General features: G+C 41.4%; 1 protein-coding gene across 5 annotated transcripts in view; it reads right to left on the bottom strand.

Moving 5' to 3' along the window:
• Nucleotides 1-22970, bottom strand: part of DCAF5 (DDB1 and CUL4 associated factor 5) — a 105111-nt gene extending 82141 nt beyond the window's left edge. For 3 of the 5 annotated variants that reach the window (XM_021679735.1, XM_044917985.1, XM_044917987.1), the window contains exon 1: nt 22699-22970. In XM_021679735.1, coding sequence (XP_021535410.1) covers nt 22699-22912 — 214 coding nt within the window. In that variant the 5' untranslated portion in view covers nt 22913-22970. Of the gene's footprint in view, nt 1-3901; nt 3961-22698 lie in introns of those variants that run through there. The other 2 variants (XM_021679736.1, XM_044917986.1) reach the window with 2 other exon arrangements.
• Between the last annotated feature and the right edge of the window lie 231 nt (nt 22971-23201).

Raw genomic sequence — 23201 nt, 5'->3', positions numbered from 1 at the left:
TACACACACACCATATTTGTTTATCCATTTATCAACTGATGGACATCTGGGTTGTTTCCACCTTTGGGCTATTGTGAATAATGTTGCTAACAACATGGGTGTACAAGTATCTGTTCAAGTCCCTGCTTTTAATTCTTTTGGGTTTATACTACTGGGAAACTTTTATATTTTAATTTTTACTTTATACCTTCCTATAGTACTTGCCATAAACATATTTCCTTTTATAATAATAAAAAAATCAAAGAAGATAGAGCGGCTAAGTCAAACTTATTCTCCTTCCCCTAGAAAGAAGTTGCCTTTGCTTCTTCAGTTTCTTCTTTCTTTCATTGTAGGTCAAAATCAAGTTCTATGTTCTCCTCCCCCTTCATTGTCTACCAAGCTGAACCCTTAAGTGTAGTCCAGTGTTCTGTGTTTATGATTTGCCTATTTCAACTATGACTTCTCTGGCCTGGGATGGTTATCTAAATTCTGTATCTTGGGGTGCCTGGCTGGTTTCGTCAGTGGAGCATGCAACTCTTGATTTCAGGGTTGTGAGTTCAGGCCCCATGTTGGGTGTAGAGATTACTTAAAAATAAAATCTTAAGGGGGCGCCTGGGTGGCTCAGTCGTTAAGCGTCTGCCTTCGGCTCAGGTCATGATCCCAGGGTCCTGGGATCGAGTACCACATCGGGCTCCTTGCTCGGCAGGAAGCCTGCTTCTCCCTCTCCCACTCCCCCTGCTTGTGTTCCTGCTCTCGCTATCTCTCTCTCTGTCAAATAAATAAATAAAAATCTTTAAAAAAAAAAAAAATAAAATAAAATAAAATAAAATCTTAAGAAAAATTCTGTATCTCTTTTAAGTTAAAGTTATAAAAATAAAGGTGTGGGGTTGTGTTGTTTTATTTTAATGAATAAGGACACAAAGGAATTTTTTAACCTATTAATAGATTTATACAGGCAGTGGGTACTTTAGTTCTCCATAGTTCTACTCTTACTGTTTTTCCCTAACACTGAAGCCACAAGTCAGGGACCTATCATGGCTTTTGCTACGGTGTATCCTATATTACAGAAATATTTTCTATACCCATGTCTCTATCAAAAGTGTAAAATTAAAAGATAAAAAGGCCCACATGTGTCTTCTACTTACTCATGTTTCTAATCTAATCTCTCTGAGCCTGAGTTTCATCAAATATAAAATGGGGATCATAACAGTTCTACCCTCATGAGTTTTACAGATTATAAAGACAAGTACAAGAGGGTTAAGTAACTTACCGTGGTCACACACAGTAAGTAATGTGGCTGAGCCAAGATTCAAAAGCAAGCAGTGAAGACTCTATCGCCTCCATTCTTAACCCCTATTCTAGGCTGCCTGCCTTACAGAACCAAAAATAAACCATAAATGACAAAGCAGTTCATCTAATGGACAATTGAAGGGATTTCCCACCTTGGAAACATAACTCAATAATGTGTAGGTTAGAATAAAACAAGGGAGCCTAGGAATAAAAATAGAAGCTGACTGAACTGGAGTAAACTGAAAGACCAGGAACAGGGAGGGACCAGGAAAAGACTGCCTGAATAATTCAAAGATTCTAGCAATACACAAAACTCACAATGGCTTGGTATCCAAAATAGACAAAGAATTCCTACAAATCAATTTTTAAAACCATTAGGAAAAGAGGCAAATATGACAATTCACAGAAGAGGAAATCCAAATAGCCAAAAAATATTACAGAGGAAGTCAACCTCTAAATTAATCAGGGGAATGCATGTTATAATTTAAATACATTCTTACAAAGTGGCACAAAGAAATGTACAAGAATGTTCACTGCATCACTGTTTATAATAGCAAAAAGCAAACAAAGCTGTAGACAACATAAATATTCACAAACATATATATTAATAGTTCCATTGGAATACTAATACAAATTAAAACTAAACCAAACAGAATACCATACAGCAGTTAAAATGAACTAGAAATATGTGTAACAACATGAATAAATCTTGAAAACCTAATGGTAAGTAATAAAGTTTCAGAAGGATATGTAAAAGTTAACCATTAAGTATATATTTTTAAATATACAAAGTAATACCATTTATTGTTTGTAGATAAACACATCTAGTAACGTTTATCTTCGATTAACTTCTATTGTATCTGCAAAGTTTTGTTTCTTTAAAAAAAAGACTACAAGCAAATTTAACAAATAGTCAACATTTTGTCAAATCCAATTACTTTTTTTGCTTTTTTAATTAATTTTTTTCAATTTCAGTATATTTAACATACAGTATTATATTAGTTTCAGGTGTACAATATAGTGATTCAACAATTCTATACATTATTCAGTGCTCATCTCTTACTTTTATGTTTTATGATATTAAGAAAGTATTGTTACGTCTCTCTTATTTTAAGTAGGCTCCACACTCAACTTAGGGCTTGATTTCACGATCCTAAGACCAAGAGTCACAGGCTCTATTAGCTGAGCCAGCCAGGTGCCCCAGTATTGTTATGTCTCTTAAGTATAACAATGGCATTGTGGTTCTGTTAAAAGAAAAAAAAAAGTGCTTATCAATTAGGGATGCATACTGAAATAGGTGAAATAGTATGTCTGGAATTCCCTTTAAAATATTCCAGAAAAAGGGGCACCTGGGTGGCTCAGTTGGCTAAGCGACTGCCTTCGGCTCAGGTCATGATCCTGGAGTCCCGGGATCGAGTCCCGCATCGGGCTCCCTGCTCAGCAGGGAGTCTGCTTCTCCCTCTGACCCTCCCCCCTCTCATGCTCTCTCTATCTCATTCTCTCTCTCAAATAAATAAATAAAATCTTTAAAAAAAAAATTCCAGAAAAAGGGGGTGCCTGGGTGGCTCAGTCGTTAAGCACCTGCCTTTGGCTCAGGTCATGATCCTGGGGTCCTGGGATCAAGCCCCGCATCGGGCTCCCTGCTCACCGGGAAGCCTGCTTCTCCCTCTCCCACTCTCCCTGCTTGTGTTCCCGCTCTCGCTATCTCTCTCTCTGTCAAATAAATAAATAAATCTTTTAAAAAAATAAAATAAAATATTCCAGAAAAAAAAAGGTAGGGGGAATAGGTGATCAATAAAATGTTGGTAATTATTATAGATGGGTATACTATACTTCTGTGAATGTTTGAACATTTCCATAAAATAAAACATTTTGGATTTTTTAAATGTTCGTGATAGAGGGGCGCCTGCCTGGCTCAGTCAGAAGAGCATGTGACTCTTGATCTCAGGGTTGTGAGTTTGAGCCCCACATTGGATGTAGAGATTACTTAAATAAAACTCTTTAAAAAATGTTCATGATAGAAAAAGAAAAATGAAAACTAGACTCCCCAGGATGGGCTGGGATACTCACGGCAAGAAATATAGAACTGATGGCACTTCTATTTATTCACTCAGACCTATGCCAGGCAGCACAACCTCTCCTGAATTGAAGCAGCTTAAAAAAAAAAAAGTTTAATAAAAAAGAAAATAATATCTACACCTATGCACTTAAAGACATAACCATTCTCACCTAAGGGTCTTCCCCCATCATCCAGACAGCATTATCTTTAGTGTTCACTGTAGACATTCATAGGATGATTTAATTTTGCCAAATAATGCTTAGTAATTTAAAATACATGGTTATTTGTAGAATGCCTCGGGATCACTTAAAATGATGTGTCCTTAGTATCTAACATGATGATGACAGCCCAAGTCCATAGGAGACTGGAATCACTGAGGCAGAAATTAGGCAATGGCAGGGCCTGCTTCTTCTACTTTGCCCTCGAGGTTAGTGTCAGAAGATGTAAGGTGCACCCCCCCCACACACTCACACACACATTTCCTTAGGCAAGGTATTAAGAGTTCTGTGCAAAGACAACACTTTTCAACCATGTGTTGGCAAAAACCACAGTGGGTGCAAACTAGGTCATCACCTGAAATTGCTGAGCTGCTTTTAAGCCAGTAGAGGGAGCATAACAGCTGTGGCCAAATCTCTGACCCCACAAAGTAGAGGAGGGCTGGTGAATCAAGGATAAATCAATTCAGAACCTCAAAAAAAACTGGATAGTTCTCCTCTCTCTGTGAATCATCTAGTCAAATTCAAAAGAGCGGAGATGTATTGTATGCCTCCATGCAGAGAGATTGTCGGACCTGCAACTAGTCCAAGTGAAGAGTTTGATCCTTTAAGCCGGCTCTGCAAGCCTGGCAGTTGGGTGCTGCCATGGGGTTGGCCCCAGTCTCTCTAGGGCTCCTCTAGGGCAGCACAGGGACCTCATAGGAAGGCAAGGCCTTTCTGCTTGGCACCAGGACCATGCAAGGAACAAGCAGAGGACAAGGCTTCTAAGCCTGGTTTCCTCATGAACAATTGCTCAGCTTTAATTCCTCTGAGAACTCCAAAGGAACATAGCTACTCTGATGCTGGTCATTTTGGGTTGATTTAATTCTGCACTAAACTCACCAACTCATCCCAAAATGTACTATAATCACACTGTGGCAGCAGTATTGTAGTTACAAAAAAACCTTTATATTTAAAAGAGTACTCTTAGGGCGCCTGGGTGGCTCAGTCGGTTAAATGCCGGCCTTCAGCTCAGGTCAGGATTCCAGGGTCCTAAGATCAAGCCCCACGTTGGGCTCCCTGCTCAGTGGAGAGCCTGCTTCTCCCTCTCCCTCTGCCTGCCTCTCTGCCTACTTGTGCTCTCTCTCTCTCTGTCAAATAAATAAATAAAATCTTTTAAATAAATAAATAAGTACTCTTTCAGGGTGCCTGGGTGGCTCAGTCAGTTTAAGCATCTGACTCTATCTCAGCTCAGATCTTGATCTCAGGGTCATGAGTTCGAGCCCTGCGTTGAGTTCCACACTGGGCATGGAGCCTACTTTAAAAAAAATAAAAAAGAATACTCTCTTCAAAGAGTCCTGAGCTATAATATAAGCAAAAACTATACAAGCCCTCATAGCATACTGTAACAAAAGTAATTATTTAAAATTTTTCTTATTTTATAGCCCAGAAAAGCTGAGGCCCAGAAGGAAAAGAATTTGTTTTGGGCTTCCTCAGAAATTCAGCCAAACAGAGGACGGGACTGAGACAGCATTCTGAAATTCAGGATCAAATACACCTGCAGCACATTGTTTGAAGAGCAGGAGACTAAACCATTTAAAAGTCCATCAGTAGAAGTCGGGTTAAAATTACTGTTCAGTGAGGGGCGCCTGGGTGGCTCAGATGGTTAAGCGTCTGCCTTCGGCTCGGGTCATGATCCCAGGGTCCTGGGATCGAGCCCCACATCGGGCTCCTGGCTTGGCGGGGAGCCTGCTTCTCCCTCTCCCTCTGCCTCTGCCTCTCCCCCTGCTCATGCTCTCTAACTCTGTCTCAAATGAATAAATAAAAAATCTAAAAAAAAAAAAAAAATTACTGTTCAGTGAAATAAACCAAACACAAAAGGACAAATACTATACGATTCCACTTATATGAGGCATCTAGAGTAGTCAAATTCATACTGACATAAAGTAGATGGTGACTGTGGGGAGGGGCAATGGGGAGTTGTTAAATGGGAACAGAGTTTCAGTTTTGCAAGATGAAAAAGTCCTGGAAATGAATGGTGATGATGGTTGCATAACAATGTGAATGTACTTTATGCAACTGAACTGTATAGTTAAAAATAGTAAAAATGGTAAATTTTATGTTATGTATATTGTATATATATGTTATGTATATTTTACCACAATAAAAATGCAAAAAAAGCTTATTGTTCATGTATGTACCATGTATTATGATACCAGGAAAAAAAAAGAAAAGCATGAGGCACTTCTGTCTGTACTGACATGGAATAATCACAAAAACAAAAAAGTGTTAAAAAAAAAGTTTTCTTCTTTTTAAAAGAAGAAAATTTTCTTTTTAAAAATGGCAGAATGGGATTAGATCTAGCAAAGGTGGTACTCTAGAAGGCTACATGAAGTACAAGCTTTTGAAGAAAAGTGCCTAGATATCCTGGGGGCGAGTTATTCTACTTCTCGAACCTCAGTTTTATGATTCTAAGATGAAGAAAATACCAACTATCTCTCAGGGTTGTTGTGTGTATTGAGATACTACATGTAAAAACACCCAGTGCGTCGTGTTAGGTATACATAATCCTCAAGTTCTAGTTTCTTGTACATATCATTAATGAATTTGTCCTAATGTTTCCAACTCGTTTTAGGTAGCATAAGAGTATAAAAAGCATGATACATTTTTTTAAGATCTTATTTTTAAGTAATCTCTACACCCAATATGGGGCTTGAACTCACAACCCCAAGATCAAGAGTCACATGCTCTACTGACTGAGTCAGTCAGCACTCTGATACATTTTAATAAAAAATACACAAATTCGTACATGGAAGGGTAGAATCAAAATGTCTAACAGAGGTTACCTCTTGGGAATAGCAATTTTAGTTAATACCCTTTTATATTGTAGGGACGGACGCCTGGGTGGCTCAGTCGTTAAACGTCTGCCTTGGGCTCAGGTCATGATCTCAGGGTCCTGGGACCCAGCCCCGCATCGGGCTCCTTGCTCAGCAGGGAGTCTGCTTCTCCCTCTCCCTCTGCCACACCCCCTGCTCGTGCTCTCTCAAATGAATACATAAAATCTTTTTTAAAAAATACCCTTTCATATTGCTGCAGTTGTTTGGTTTTTTTTTTAACTTACAAAGACTAAAGGAAAATTATTCAGCCTGGCTTAAATCTTTTTAGCCTATTTACTCCTTCTTTGCAGTGTATATAATCGCCACTTTGTGAAGCCAAACTTTTTGTGTGGCCCATACCTCTCCTGAGTTCTAAGAGGCAGCATGAAGATACAGAGGCAGAGCCTGTGGGCCACACAGCCAGCCACTTCAGTGAATAGGAAATAAAGTCTGTTTTGCTATTTTCCCAAAGATGAAAATAATTAGCATTATTATAAGTACAGAAATTCATTCACATACATCTTTGCTTGTGAGGTAAGGATTATATAAACCCTTTTTCCAGATGAGGATCAGAGAGACATAATGACTTGCTAATAACCCAAGGAGCTAGGCCTGGAGCCTAAAACCAAGTTGTATCCCTCTTACCAAAGTGGGGAGGCCAAAACACTCCTTAGAATTTTAAGTGAGTCTGCCCTACCGCATTACACAGGAAAGAAAAGCATTTTCCATTTTGTCTCCAATTTATTTTTCCTAGACATGCCTAACATTTTGCTGGGTGTAGAGCTTTGTGGCATTAAATACATTCACATTTTCACATTGTTATGCAACTATCACCACAACCCATCTCCAAAATTTTTCATCTTCACAAACTGAAATTCTGTACCCACTAAATAATAAATCTCCATTCCTGCCTCCCCCTGTCCTTGGCAAGCATGATTCTAACTCTAGAGACCCTATTTCTGTCTCTATGAGTTCAACTACTCTAAGTACTTCATATAAAGGGACTCATACAAAATTTGTCTTTGATTAGCTTATTTCATCATAATGTCTTCAAGGTTCATCCATATTGTGACATGTGACAGAATTTCCTTTTTAAGGCTGAATAATATTTTTCCCCCCAAAGATTTTATTTATTTGACAGAGACACAGCAAGAGAGGGAACACAAGCAGGCAGAGTGGGAGAGGGAGGAGCAGGCTTCCTGTGGAGCAGGGAGGCGCCATGCGGGACGTGAGGTCAAAAGCAGCTGCTTAACAACCGAGCCACCCAGGCGCCCCAAGGCTGAATAATATTCTACTTTATGTATATGCCACATTTTGTTTGTCCATTCATGCTCCCACCCTTTGGCTATAGTGAGTAATGCTATTATGAACATGAGGGTACAAATTATCTGCTCAATTCCCTGCTTTCAATTCTTTGGGGTTTATACCCAGAAATGAAATTCCTGGATCATATGGTAATTCTGTTTACTTTTCTGAGGAACTGCCACACTGTCTTCCACAGTGGCTGTGCCATCTTACATTCCCACCAACAGAGCACGAGACTTGCAATTTCTCCACATCCTCACCAACACCTGTTATTTTGTTTATTTTGTCTTGTTGTTTTTAAGTAATAGCTATCCTAATGGGCTTGAAATGTTTGTGGGGTTTTTTTCTTTTAAGCTTTTATTTATTTATTTGACAGAGAGAGCGAGCGAGAGCAGGAACACAAGCAGGTGGAGTTGGAGAGGGAGAAGCAGGCTTCCCGCGGAGCAAGGAGCCCGATGTGGGGCTCGATCCCAGGACCCCAGGATCATTACCTGAGCTGAAGGCAGACGCTTAATGACTGACCCACCCAGGCGTCCCTAGGCTTGAAATGTTTGCTGGCCTTTCTGACCCTCAAATAATAGACCAAAATGATTCTCAAGTCCTTACTGATTATCTTGAAGCATATCATGCAATCTATTATTTTTCTTATTTTATTTTACATTTACCTACTCTGAAAGTCAGTACTTATCAGGAGCACCTGGGCGGCTCAGTTGGTTTAAGTGTCCGACTCTTGGTTTCGGCTCAGGTCATTACCTCGGGGGTCATAAGACTGAGCCCTGGTTCAGCTCTCCTGGATGGGGAGCCTGCTTGAGATTCTCTCTGTTCCTCTCCTTCTGCCCCTCCCCTCCCATGCTCTCACTCTCAAAAAAAAAAAAAGAAAGTCAGTAGTCACTCTTCAGCTCACTCACTCCATCCAAAGAGTTGCCTACAGTTTATACTTATTGGTTTGGTGTTTCACTACCGGAATGAAATGATGTCATATATAAATTTGAGATATTTATATGCATACTCTCCTCAAATCACTTACAAAAACATTAAGAGCACTAATCTCCATTTACCCAAGCCTGCCACTTCTGTAATTAGACCTATTTTAGAGACAGATGTAGCATGAGGCAGCACAGCATTCAAAACCACAGGCTTAGAATTCAAAGTGCATCGGTTCAACTCTTAATGTTGATACTACTTACTAGCTGAGTGCCTTCAGGGAGGTTACTTAACCTCTCTCAATTGTACCCTCTCATCTGCAAAATTGAGAAAATAACTCTACCTGTTTCATAGTACTATGTTAGGATTGATGAGATAGATCTGTGTGGGGCTTGGCCCATTGCCTGATTCGTAGTATGAGCTACAGAAATGTTAGCCAATTATATGCTGTTTGAACTCCAACAACAGCTAACTTAGCTAAATTTACTCTGGGCCAGGGGCTATCCTAAGGGTTTTACATTTAGTGGCTCTTCTAATCCTTTTAACAATCTTATGAAGTAGGTATTGCTGCTATCCTTATTATCCAGATAAAACTACAGAAAAGCTAAATATCCTGAAGGTACACAGCAATCAAGAGTGGGAGTTGGGATCTGAATCCCAGCTCCTTACCATGATACAGTTCAGCCTCTCGAAAACAACAGGGGCCAGGCCACAAAAGGCCAACTGGAGAAGAGACAACCCTTTTAAAGAACAAGCCGCTACTCAGCTCTAGCCAGTTACTGCCACAGAGAAATGCAGCCTCAAGGTTGCCTGATCTTTGAATTTTTCAAGAAAAGCCAGCAACCTAAGGGGAAGATTTTTTTCTTAAAGTTTTTATTTATTTAGAGCGAGAGAGAGCGTGTGCACACGTGTGCGTACAGGGGTGAGGAGGGGCAGAAGATGAGAGGGAGAGAGAATCTCAAGCAGACTCCCCTACTCATGACCCTGAGATCATGACCTGAGCCTAAACCAAGAGCCGGTTTTAACCGACTGCGCGACCCAGGCGTTCCTACAGACTAAAGGATTTTAATGTAACATACTGAAAATTTCTCTGATAGCGGTTTCAGATTCTACATTGCAACTAATCTTTAAGAAACTTCCACTTGTTGAGTTTTGATATAATCTCAAAGAATATGCACGGCTATCTGATAAGGCATTAAAATACTCTTCCCTTTTCTAATTATATACCTGTGTAAGGCTGAATTTTCTTCCTCTGTCAGCTAAACCAATTATTTCACAACAGATTAAATGCAAATGCCTTCGTAATGTCTATTACGACATTAAAGAGTTGGAAGAGGTAATGTAACTTCTCTATTTTTTATTTTAGAAAATAGTTACTTTTTGTTAAGACATTATTATGTTAATATAAGGTTTATTATTTCTATTCTTAAAAGAATTTTTTAAGCTTTATCAGTTTTAAATTCTAATACAATAAAAACTGATAAAAATGACCTACATAAACTAAAGTTCTTTGAGGTCTTCAATGACTTTTAAGAGGTCCTGAGACCAAAGAGTCTAAGAATTTTTTATTTAAGACAGTGGTTCTCACCCAGAGTGATGTCCTGCCTGGACCATTCGGCAACATCTAGAGACATTTTTGGTCATCACAACAGGGAAGGTGCTACTGGCATATACTGGTTAGAGGCCATGGATGCTGCTAAACATGCTTCAATGCACAGGACAGCTCCCCATAACAAAGAATTACCCAGCCCCAAATGTCAATACTGTTGAGGTTGAGAAACCCTGCTTTTGAGAAATATTCAATGGCGTACCAAAAAAATGTTAATATTAAGAAAACAGCTACAAAACAGCAGAGATGACCTAATCCCAATTTCTTAAATTTTTTTAAAAAGATTTGAGAGAGAGAGGGAGAGAGCGTGAGAACACAAGCAGGAGGAGGGGCCGAGGGAGAGAGAGAATCTCAAGCAGACTCCCGGATGAGCGAGGAGCCTGACCTGGGGCTCCATCCCAGACCCTGAGATCATGATCTGAGCCGAAATCAAGAGTCAGACACTTAACTGATTGGAGCCACCCAGGCGCCCCCCAATTTTATTTTTAAACTATGTACACATGCATACAAAAAAAGGCTAAAATATGTCCCACGTGTCAAAAATGGTCATCCTGAGTAGGTGGTATACTTCCTTTCTTTAAATTCTATTTTCTGAATTTCCTATAATTAATACATGATCTTTTTAAAAACGTATGAATAAGTAGGAAGCCTGTCTTCTAAGTGTCCTATTCTATTGACCTGCATGATTCAACAGGAAATTCTCAATAGTAAAGTATGGAATTAGTGAAATGTCAAAGAACAAAAGCTCTTCAAATAGAGCTAAGGGAACACTAAAAACAGATTCTTGGATCTCATCAACAGTAAGGATTTACAAGGAAGTTATTAAGATAGTATGATGCACTGTAAGGTACTCCCAGACCACAGATCATGTCCAGTCTCACTTCTGCCATACAGAATTAACCTAGACAATACGTTCTCATGATTATATCACAGGCACTCTCTTCATTTATTGAGTAGTTTCTGATTTTTTTTGTTTTTTAAAATAAGAACACTGCCTGCCTGACTTTTGTAAAATTCCTTGCATAAGCAACATTAACAACATAATAAAGCTTTCTTTTCTCTTCTTGAGAAATTCTAAGAAGGTTGAACCAATGCAGGCCCAATGCTTTAGTTCTTTTAGGAAGGCACACAATACCCACCCACAAGCAGGTATAAACAGAGATGTCAACCCTGAGACTCAACGGCTGCTTGAAGCTGGTTGCCAAACATGTAAATTTCAGTTGTTTCTTGCCAGTATGTGGAAGGCAAAAACACATGCTTCAGCCATCTATGGCTGCTAGTGATATCTGTATAAACCATCAAACTTGGTTAAGACACCTATAAAAAGGAATGCCTGGGTGGCTCAGTCACCTTCAGCTCAGGTCCTGATCCCAGGGTCCTGGGATTTCGTCCCACATCAGGCTCCTTGCTTGGCGGGGAGCCTGCTTCTCCCTCTGCCTGCCGCTCCCCCTGCTTGTGCTCTCTCTCTCTCTGACAAATAAATAATCTTTAAAAAAAAAAAAAAGACACCTATTAAAAAAACACACAACAATCCTCAGAGGTTCCAATTATTCACTTGGCCTTAAGTAGTAACACAAAAGATACAATTGAAATTTAGATACAAGACTTGAATGGAAATTCAGAATGAGAGAAGTTGTGTAACAAGATTTTGACAGGCACCTAGGTTTGCAGAAAATTCCTCCTCCTGAGTAATGTTCTTGGAAGGAAACAGACTTTCCAAAGTAAGGGAAGTATAGTCAGACTAAGAATTAAAACTGGAGACAGCCAGAGTGACAGTCTGCCTCCAACCTGGAAAATCTCTACTGACTCATCTCTAAAATAATGGGCACTGCCAACTTAATCAAAACAACCATGTTCAGGGACAATGAAACTGCAGATAGAATGTAGTAGCAGAGGGGTGCCTGAGTGGCTCAGTCAGTTAAGTGTCCGACTCTTGATTTCAGCTCAGGTCATGATCTCAGGTCTTGGGATTAAGCCCTGCGTTGGGTGGGCTCTGCACTCAGCAGGGAGTCAGCTTGAGGATTCTCTCTCTCCCTCTCTCTCTGCCCTCCCCCTGCTCATGCATACAAACTCTCTCTCTAAAATAAATAAATCTAAAAAAATAAGGAAAGAATGTAGGGGCAGAGGAAGCCAACGAAAGTTTAACACTTTACTTGAGAGTAAAGTCCTTTAGAAACACAGAATCTCATGACTTTCCCTATTGAGAGACAAGATCAGAAGACCCCTGAGATTCAGATTTTAATCCTGACTATACTACTTACTAGTTGTAAACTACTGAGCAAATCACTTTACTTCTTTGCTCCTGTGTCCCTATATGTAAAATTAAAAGCTTCAATTAGATGACCATTAGTCTTTTCCAGCAATAAAATTCTATGGTTCTACAGAGACAGAACATTAATAGTAAACGGATCACAGTGACAATGGTGAAATCAGGACTCTAACCCAGATCTCTTAAACTTCTTTATGGATGTCATTTCACAACATGAAAGACATTCTCGAGGCAACTGGCCATATACCTGAAAAACTACAATTCCTGAAAATCCTTCCCAGGGCCAATCTATACATTTGAGGGGCCAACGTTTACTCCAAATGTATTCTGGTACTGGACAGATACTCCATAACATGGAGTTTTAATAACATGGTTTTAGTATCAGTATCACACCCACATTTTGGATAAAAACACCTCAGGAAAAAAAATCCCAACTCAGTGGGGAATCATTCCCCAAACACCTTTCCTTAAAATCAACTGCAAAAAAACAACCCACAGGAAGGCTTTTTAAAAAGGGAGGAGGAAGAATGTACAAGTGAACAGTAGAACAATAACTATAAGATGAGGTATATACAAAGGAAGGGGTAACTCACTAGGCTCTGGATGTAGCATTTTCTTAATGGTTTTAGCTGCCTCTCCTCCTTTCTAATAAGAAACAAAGGGACAGGGGCGCCTGGGTGGCTCATATGGTTAAGCGTCTGCCTTCGGCTCAGGTCATGATCCCAGGGTCCTGGGATCGAGTCCCGCATCGGGCTCCCTGCTAGGCGGGGAGCCTGCTTCTCTCCCTCTGCCTCTCTCTCTCTCTGACTTTCATGAATAAATAAATAAATAAAAATTTAAAAAAAAAACAAAGGGACAAATGACTAACCATTCTGCCTCTCAGACTCAATCCAGTACCTTAAAAGTGGCAGCTGAAAGACCTGACAGCAGAATGGAGACTTGGAGCCTTGATCACCAGAGGCATTCAATGGTGAACAGGAGAGCTAAGAGAGTACGGCTTTGGTTTTAGTTGAGTATCGGCCAGCTCAGGTGATTATGAGTAGGTGGTCATATAACTTATCATTCAAACTAGGACTTCTTTTTAAGAATGAAAGGAGTGTTAATAATTGTACTGGGACAATGGGGAAATTAGGATAGTCCCAAGCAAACCAGGATATACAGTCACCTTGTTATAAAGGACCCCAGCCAGCAGCAAGGTAAGTGGGGGACCTATACAGTGACCTTATCAACCACGTAAGGTAATCTTACCTTGCTGTATCAAGGTGTAGGAGCCCAGCAGAGGAAAAACGGAAGATGGGAATCAGTCTTTCCACCAACATCTCTGCTACTAGGATCTGTTATAAACCTATCAATTTCCTCAGATGCCATTTTCTCATTGATTCCTATATCCCCAGACCTCCAGAGTATAACTTCCATTTTAAAATTGGCCCTAATAAGAAAATAATACTCAGAGCACATGGACTTGACCTCCAATGCATATCAACTCTGCATCCTGAGAGGTACGTGATAGCATCTTGGGTATCAACACTGCAAAGTGCAATGAGTGAGTAAGGTAGCAAGGAAAGTGTGACCGTGAAGGTATGGGAAGAGCAGATAACAAAAGTGACAAACTGCTGTTGTCAAGTCTTTCCCTGAATTCCTGACTTAGGATAACTGACATGAAAAGCAAGTGGAATCTAACCCTCCTTGTTAACCTAATCTGTGATTAACCTTGGAAAGGGAACAACTTCTTTTTCACAGAAGCAGAGTGAAGTTGCTGGTGACAGAAGTAAATTTTATTTGCAAGAACACTATAATTCAAGCTCAGTAAGGATTAAACAGGCTTATCATCTGGTCTAGGAGTCATACCTTCCTTTATGATATTGTGTTTGTGACAAAGTACTTCCAAATGACTTACCAGTGCTTTCTGGGCAAATTATCCCATGTTACATTGTTTAAACCTTCCAAAAAGCACTTTATCATTATTCATCTATGTCCTTATGAGGAGACACCTTTTGGCTGAGATCAGGGAAATGTACTCAACCAGCATGCTTTCAGCAGATACCAAACTCAAATTATAGGCTCAGTAAATAGTACGAGTCATGTATGTTGTTTGTACTTTTGGTTGGGCTAATGGAGAAGAGGAACCAAACTGGTAACCAGAATATACCCACTCCTAATTATACCTCACTAAAGCAGGTGAGTTCAACCCAGTGTGAAGTTACATGGTTTATATAAGCAAGTGTGGAACACACAAAGTGTAAGGAAGAAGACTTTAGATAACTGCCAAGACCAACATCCAGCTGATTTCTAGCACCAAGAGAGATCTGCTGGAGGTTTGAGTATGGTAGCTATAACCAGAACTATGCTTATTGGCTCAAAACCCACTGATCCATCCCCACAGCTATACCCCCTCCCTTCATTTACACAAAGGGGGTGAGAGAAGCAGGTAGCAAAGTACCAGTGATACCAGCAAGAGAAGAGAATGTAGGGGAAAAGTCAGGTCCTACAAAACAGTCTAAAAATTTCAGAGCAGTTAGCAGCATGTCTCAGTTGCTCCAGCAGACCCAGGCTGCAAATCCAGCTCCACCGCAAACTACAGGAGCCTTGGAGGTCATTTAACTTCTCTAAACCTCAGTTTCTTCATATGTAAAATAAGGATAACAGCACTAACCCTACCTTAGGAAAGTTTCTTGTAATTATTAAATGTGGTCACATATATAAATGTGCCTGACATAAGAAACACCCCCAAATAATATGTGATAAATGAATGACATGCTCAAAAATTAGCTATTTTTATTGTTTAACATTCATCTTTGTGAACAGCAATGTCTCAGTTGAACGTCAGGTGAGGCATTCCTATTTAATTTGGTGGACCCTGGGGAGCACTGTAGATTTTTTTGAGGGATCAGCAGCGAATGTGTGATCATGAGAGTTAAGTTTTACGAAGCTTATGTTGGCAGTAATGACTAATAAGTATTAAAGCTGAAAAGAACAAAAATCTGGGAAGCAGCTACTGGAACCAAATTTTCTACAACGACCAAGGTAATAGGCCAAGGTAATAATCTTTTTTCATTCCTAGAATTATATTTCACTTCATCTGAACCAGAAACAATGAATTCCAATATCTATTCTTCCACCAATGCCCTACCTGTTCTTTGCGTTTCAGAACCCTCAGCAGTCATTGATCAATGTCCTTTCTTGATTTTTTAGCACTTAGTTATGACAATTAATACAAAACCTTCAAATGCCTGTGTCTTTCTAGACTATAGATAACACTGGTTATTTTCCAAGTGGCAAATAAGACATATATAAAGTGCTTAGCAGAAAGCCTGGCACACATTATAAGCTAAATAAATGATTAAAAAAAATTTTTGCAGTTATTATTAAGATTAAAGAGGCACACATAGTATGTTCCTATTAAATATTTTTAATGAATAAATAAACATAAGATACCTGTGTGGAACAACTTATTTACAGCAAAACACAAATATAATTTATCATCTAAGAGGAGAAACTAGAGTTGCACATGTGCTCAGAAATTGCTAATTTTTCCAGCTTTCAATTTTTAAAAGAGATCCAGAAAAGGTGAATTACCCTATAAGAAAAGGGAAAGAAAAATATAAAAAGGCAACTTAGAAACAGCACATGCCTGGGAGCAATGGGCCCTACTTGGCCTGCTGACTGCCAAAGACTAACAAGGCAGCTCTGGGCAAGTCATCTTTCTACTTTTCCACTCCCTCTTCCATAAAATGAAGATCTTCCCTTCTCTCTGATTCAATGAGGAAGAAAGAAGATACAAAAAAGACTACATAATGAAGTATTTCCCAAGCTTCAGTCAATCTCGATCAACTTTAGATTTCTGCCATATCCATGTAAACACATTTACTATTATTTTTCTTTAAATTGACTTTTAAAATTTTAACCTCACCTTAAGCAATAAATTCATTAAAAATATTTTATACATGCTGGTTAACTTTTCCATACATAAAAATGTACTATTAAAATTTAAATATTTATTCAAAAATCACCTAAAATCAGCTTACATATCCACAGGCAAATAGTAACCTCACCCTTATAACTTAAAATCAAAAATTTATTTTATTTTTATTTTTTTAAGATTTTATTTATTTACTTGACAGAGAACGAGCACAAGCAGGGAGAGTGGCAGGCAGAGGGAGAGGGAGAAGCAGGCTCCTCGCAGAGCAAGGGAAGCCTGATGTGGGACTCGATCCCAGGACCCCGGGATCATGACCTGAGCCGAAGGCAGTCGCTTAAGCAACTGAGCCACCCAGGCGCCCAAAATCAAAATTTTAAACAGAGAATCAAGTAAAAAAGAAATGTAATTTCACATTCTCACAATAATCTGAGGTTAATCCTAACAGATTAATATTCAGTTCTTCAATTGTAAGAGACAATACTTAAAGCGTGGGGCACCAAAAATTGAAAACAGAATTGATTCCTTCTTAATCTATGTCATCTTCATTTGAATTAGGATTTTAGTTCCTTTAATTTTAAAAGGCTTTAATTCTACCCTTGAGTATCTAAATTCAGACTAAAACAATAATAAAAGCAATTACTTCTTTCTTGAACCCATAAAAAAGAAAAAAATTAAAATTAAGTGCTGTTTATTAACAAATGGAAGTGCTCTTCACCTGGCTCAATGCATAAGATAAACGCATCTACTTCTTCTGTAAGTTACTTCCTAACTCACAATTCAGAACACAGCATCCACCTGTGTTTCAAGTTTTACTGGTCAATAAAGTTTCCCTGATCTAAATGATTCCAACTGCACTTTACAACCAAATCTACCAATCATCAGTGAATGAGCACACACTTGTGGTCACCAGGATCCATAACTGAGGGCCACTGCTCCTCTTAGGAACTCTTAGTAATGAAAAACACACTGGCATAAGTTAAGTCAGTGATGATCCTTTGAACAATACAGAACACAAAGACAACTTTTTGCTGTGCTAATAACGTCTAATAAGACTGGCGGTCATCAGTTCAACCTCACTAGCTTATTTTAAAGTAGAAGTGACAAACCTGGGCATAATTCTAAATTTGCCAATCTTTGATAGGTATCAATTAGCTGACTGAAGAACAAGTGGGAAAAATAATGTGCATCTATAAATATCCATGTTACCTTATCCTTATGACACAATCTCTATAATTTATCATAGCAATGTCCTCCAAGGCCATCTCTATGAGCTGTCTTTCTTTCCCACTAAAACTCGTAAGCAAGAGGATTATTTGCTATAATAAGTACTGCAAATCCAAGAAAAATCAGGTATCTATTAAAGTATCATAAAGCAGAGGGGAAACATTTTTTAAAGGGCCATATGCACTATTACAGATGATAAGTAAATGTTCCTAAAATGCAAGCTTGGGGGCATGGTTTATACCTGATATATCATTTCTGTTCTTCTAATTGCTTCTGCTTTATAAACTATGCACTCAAAAACTATTTGTTGTACTAATTAATAGACGAAAGGATAAAATTTAACACCTTCACAGCAATGGATTATCAGTAAATAAAAAGGCCCAGAAGAAAATCCAATAATTGATTCCCTAATCACCTTATTGAAATGTATGTACTATGAAAGCTTTTTCAAGTCACAAATCTGCCCTACCACTAGCCATATTTTTCCTGATAAACTAACCACTGGACCAACAAATTCATTCCAATTAAACACCTGAGAAGTTCTAATGAGTTTAAGACTTTATTCCACTGGCTAAAGCCAAACACTTTACCTGTAGATAACATGCTCTTAGATGAATTTATTTACAAAAAAACTGATTCCATAAAATTCATAGAACTAGTGACTGGGAAACAGGAAATGATCATTATTAATAGGTTCAAGTTGAGAATATGGTTATTATCACAGCTATTATTTGATGCTTAAAAATACATTTTGATGACAACACTGGGGTTAAGCTTATTTACAAAGCATTTTTAACAGTTCATCTCATTGAGAGCTTTCTCAATTTTTCACATTGTACTGTGCTATGTGCAAATAAATGTTAGATATTGAAAGTGTCAATCTCAGGGCGCCTGGGTGGCTCAGTCGTTAAGCATCTGCCTTCAGCTCAGGTCATGATCCCAGGGTCCTGGGATCGGGCCCCACATCGAGGCCCCCCCCCCCCCGCATCGGGCTTCCTGCTCAGTGGGAAGCCTGCTTCTCCCTCTCCCACTCCCCCTGCTTGTGTTCCCTCTCTCACTGTGTCTCTCTCTGTCAAATGAATAAAATCTTAAAAAACAAAAACCTTTAAAAAAAAAAAGAAAAGCTTCTGAAGGTGCTTTTCCTACATTTAGTCATAAGCATCAGGAAAGAGATCATAATCTCTCACTGAAACTCAAAACTTCATACTAATGGGCTATTAATCTGCTAGCTCTACAGGTTCTAATATCAATTAGTCTTAAATATCAATTCAGGGAAAATAATATTATTAGATGCAACCAAAGACTTAAAGGGTAAACCCAGGATATCCCCCAATATGTGTTCTTACATTCCTTGATGTTGGTAGGATCTCTTATGAGCAGTACTTCAACATACATTGTGCCTTCTCATTCCACATCAAAAAGTCACAAAACTATCCTGTCTGCCCCATTTGCACAGGTCTGTTACCAATACTGTAAGAACAAGTGTCAGCTAATAATAATATCACAAGTTACAAGTACCAAAGGGAAGGAAAACAAGCTCAGCTTTTCTCTGAGAGACCTGGCACTCTGTTCAGCACACAACCTAAACTTTACCTAATGTAGTTCTTTAAAAAAAAAAAAAAAGATTTTATTTGTTTGTCGGAGAGAGAGAGCACGCGAAAGAGGGAACACAAGCAGGGGGAGTGGCAGGCAGAGGGAGAAGCAGGCTCCCCGCTTAGCAGGGAGCCCGATGTGGCTTGGATGCGGGGCTTGATCCCAGGACCCTGGGAGCCAGGGGCAGACGCTTAACTGACTGAGCCACCCAGGCGTCTCCTTAATTTAGTTCTCACAAGAGCCCTTCAGGTAAGTGCTGGTACATCAGGAAACAGACCCAGAGAGTAACTTGACTACAAGGTCATACATTAAATGACACAACAGTGACCATGTGTGTATGCAATACCACATTGCCTTACAGAATAGCACAGTAATGCCCTTTTCTGATCAAAATAAAGAAAAATACTTAAAAGTATTTTAATGTTTAAAAAAAAAAATTCTCCCACTTGTTGCTGTCACAGTCTCACTGCCCAGGAGAACAGTTTTCTCCTTCCTGATTTTCTCTGGCTTACTCTTAATATCTGCTGGCCTCATTGTGCCCTGGAAAAGGGGCCAGCTGTTAGAACAAAATAGCAATGATGTATCCTTAACAAATCGCATTTTATAAGGCCACAGGAATCATGCAAATATTTTTGCCCTAGGTCTAAGTTAATTCTACCAAACAGCTTTGTGTCAGTTACAAGAAATGTGAGCCTGCCCAAACATTTAGGAAATGTAAACAGTGAACAAACTATGAATACACTATCATTTTAATCACCACTTTCTAAAGTCTTTAACCAACCCAGACAAGATACAAGAACAACAACAAAATGCATAAAGCTAATCTCAATACCAGAATCTGGCCTCCCACCACATTTTTGTGACACACTAGGGATAGACAGCATTAGCCTCAAAACCCTAAGAGCCTCTCCCCTCAGGTGTTAACTGCTAAAGAAGGACAATGATAGATAAGACGTAAACCTGACATTTTAAATAGTTTTAAATTGGGGAAGATCATTGAAGGACTTCCCAGAACAATATTTAATTAGCTTTAACAAGTTAAGGTGTATTTATGACTCCCAGAGGGGGCTTCCTTATCTGAAGCAAACAGGAGGAACTTCCTGTTAGCATAAGTTGTACTGATAATGCAAGGTGAATAGCTAACCAAAAGTATATGTTCAGGAAATAAGTAAGAAAAGCTAAGTATATCTGAGCTAAACTGGGGGGGAGGGGGGCAGGGTCCTGCTGCATGGACTAGGAACAAGGACAGGAGTAGATAAAAAGGAAACAGGAAGGACTGAGCTAGAGGAAGTGTGAGGGGAGGAAGGAGGAGGAAGGAGCAAAGACTGAAACCCAGAAAGTAATGATGGAGATGGGCAACTCAGGCCTAGAAAAACAAGAAAATAAATGCCTAAAACCAGGAGGTTTGCTAGAGCCTGCCCTGTGGAAAGGACTCTCCTCTTCTACAGACTACAATTAAGATAAAGTAAATTAACTGGCCAAGACTAGAGAAAACGGGGTTCATTTGAGACATAGGGGAAGGTCTTGCACAAGGATAATTTATTGAGAATGGAGGCAACATTTTAGTGTTTTTTTAAAAAAGTGTTAACTTAAAATGGGTGAATTGTATGGCATGTGAATTATATATTAATAAATCTGTTATGTTTAAAAAGTGTTAAGCTGGGCAATGTATGACTGTACTCATGATTCAATTACCATGATTAGTTCAGGAATACCCCCCAAATTCCTTCAGCCAGTAGGGAGAATTTCCTTGTACCTGGGGACACCTCTGTTGGAAAACATCAGTCTGGAAAGGAGACTAGGGTATAATCAATACAGAAGAAAAAAACGGTGAGCTCTTTAAAGAGATGTTCCCCATTTTTGCCCTTGGAATTTTTGGCAGTGTTGGGGAAGGAAGCTTTTGTTTGGGGTATGCCTTGAAGTAGAATATCAGGTTTCTTCAGGGGATGATCTAGGGCCAAAAGACACCTAGTCAAAGAGAAAACGATCTAGGGTGGAAAAGTCAAGTCAGTTCTGGAGAAACCCCAGAAGGTTTATCGTGAAATGATCACACAAGTCTTATCTCTGCTACCCCTAAATTGGACTGTACGCCCGTGCCACTTCCGACTGTTACTCGCCAAGAAAACGGATGCTTTGCCATGGTCCCAGAAGTTTCTGGCCAGCTGCCCACTGACGTAAATTAGAAAACCATTCGGGGACCGGCCTGGGTGAAGCGAAGCGCCACGTCCAGGGCTGGGCTCCTGCTTCCTCCCTCTCGCTGCAGGAAAAGGGACGGAGCGAGGTGGAAGGCGAGCGGGAACGCCAGATCAGCCGTCTTCGCCCTCCTCCCCTTAGCCCGCTTTCAGGGAGGCGCCCCAGCGGACCCCATCCCCACTCGCCCGCCTGGGGCCCGAGACCCCAGGGAGAAGGGGGGCGGTGGCGAGCACCCCCACGGGCAGCAGGCGCACCTCCCCCGGGGCAGCAGTCGCTGCGGCCCGCCCGGCCCGGGCCTCCCCGGGAGCAATAGGCTATCGATTCAGCTGCCTGTCGCTAGGAGCCCCGGGAGAGCGAGGCCTACACCGCCCGGCCGGAGCCCCGGCCTCGATTTCGCCACTTTCCCCACACCAGAGGGGGAGCCCGGGGGCAGCCGAGCCCAGCTGGGCGGGAGGGAGGAGGAGCGGAGACCACCTGCAACGGCAGCGGCCGGCAAAGGGGGTAAGGGCGCGGGGCTGCAGCCAACAAGTCTCCGGGGGTCGCCCACCCACCACCCCCCGCCTCACAAGTTACGCATTCAAGTTCAGGCCGGTGCCCCTTAGCCTCCAGTCCCCGGCACTGCCCACATCGTAAGAAAAACACGACACGGAAGAGGCCACTACAGAGAAGGGAGATGCAGCTGGGCCCCTCAGGGCGCCGACGGGGGCGGCCAACAGCGACCCGCCCGGCTGCTCTCCTCGCTCACCCAGCCAGCCCCCCGAGTCGCGGCCCCCGACCCCTCGGCGGCCGGCCCTGTCACCGCCCGGCCCCCAGCCCCAAGGCCCCTTCTCCCTGACGCCGGCGCCAGGGACTCGAGCTCCCCCTGGCCTCCGGCGCGCCTCGGCCTCCTCCCCCTCCGAATCCCCAAAATGCCCCCGCACCTTTTAAAGTACACGGAGGAAGAGTTTCCCATCAAACTTTGTCAGGCGGTAATCTCGCCCCCCCTCCCCGACCCACACTTCCAGGGCAGTCATCAGGAGAGATCACTTTGCACTTGGGATAAAGCGAATTAAGGACCTGTCAACCATTTTAGGTCTTTTTTTACAGAAGACATCCTCTCCTTCCCCTCCCTCCCCCATAAGGGTTTGAATTTGACACCAAACCTTCCCACCGCAGAAGGGGGGTTGGGGGGGGGCGGAGGGCAGAAGGAGGGTGGCGAGGGAGAGCGAAAGGGGAGGTTGGAAGGGGGCCGGGAGGCGTGGGGCGGGGAAGGGGGTTGATTTACCTGAGACCAGCCACTGGCCTCCATTGTTGGAGAATTCAATGGCATTGACACAGCCGAAGTGGCCGAGGAGGTCCTTCTTGTAGAGGTTTCTGCAGCCCCGCAGGCGTCTCCTCTGAAAGTCCTGAGTGAGCAGGGGGTCCCCATGCAAGCCCCGCTGGGACAAGAAGCCCACCACTGACCTCATGCTGCCCCCCAGGCCAGCTCTCCTCTTCATGCTGGAACCGCCGCCGCCGCCGTTCGCGCCGCCGCCCCTCCCTCGGCCTCACGCGCGGCCGCCGCTCTCCCCCCACCCAGCCCTCCCCCCGCGCTGCGATCCGGATGGTTCTTTAACCAGCCATGGCAGACGGAGCGAGGTGTGCAGACACTCGGTGGCGTTCGCGGCTTCCTGAGGGTCCCCTCCCTCCCTTTCCCCCCTAGGCTCCTCCCTCTCCTTCTCCGCCTCCTCCAGCAGCTGATTCTCAGCTGCGGCCGCGCTTCCGCGACGCGCGGCCCTTCCGCCGGCC

Source organism: Neomonachus schauinslandi, chromosome 9 (genome assembly GCF_002201575.2).
Source record: "Neomonachus schauinslandi chromosome 9, ASM220157v2, whole genome shotgun sequence".
Classification (NCBI taxonomy): domain Eukaryota; kingdom Metazoa; phylum Chordata; class Mammalia; order Carnivora; family Phocidae; genus Neomonachus; species Neomonachus schauinslandi.
The sequence above is the reverse complement of the archived record's forward strand: the minus strand, read 5'-3'. Positions and strand labels throughout refer to the sequence as shown.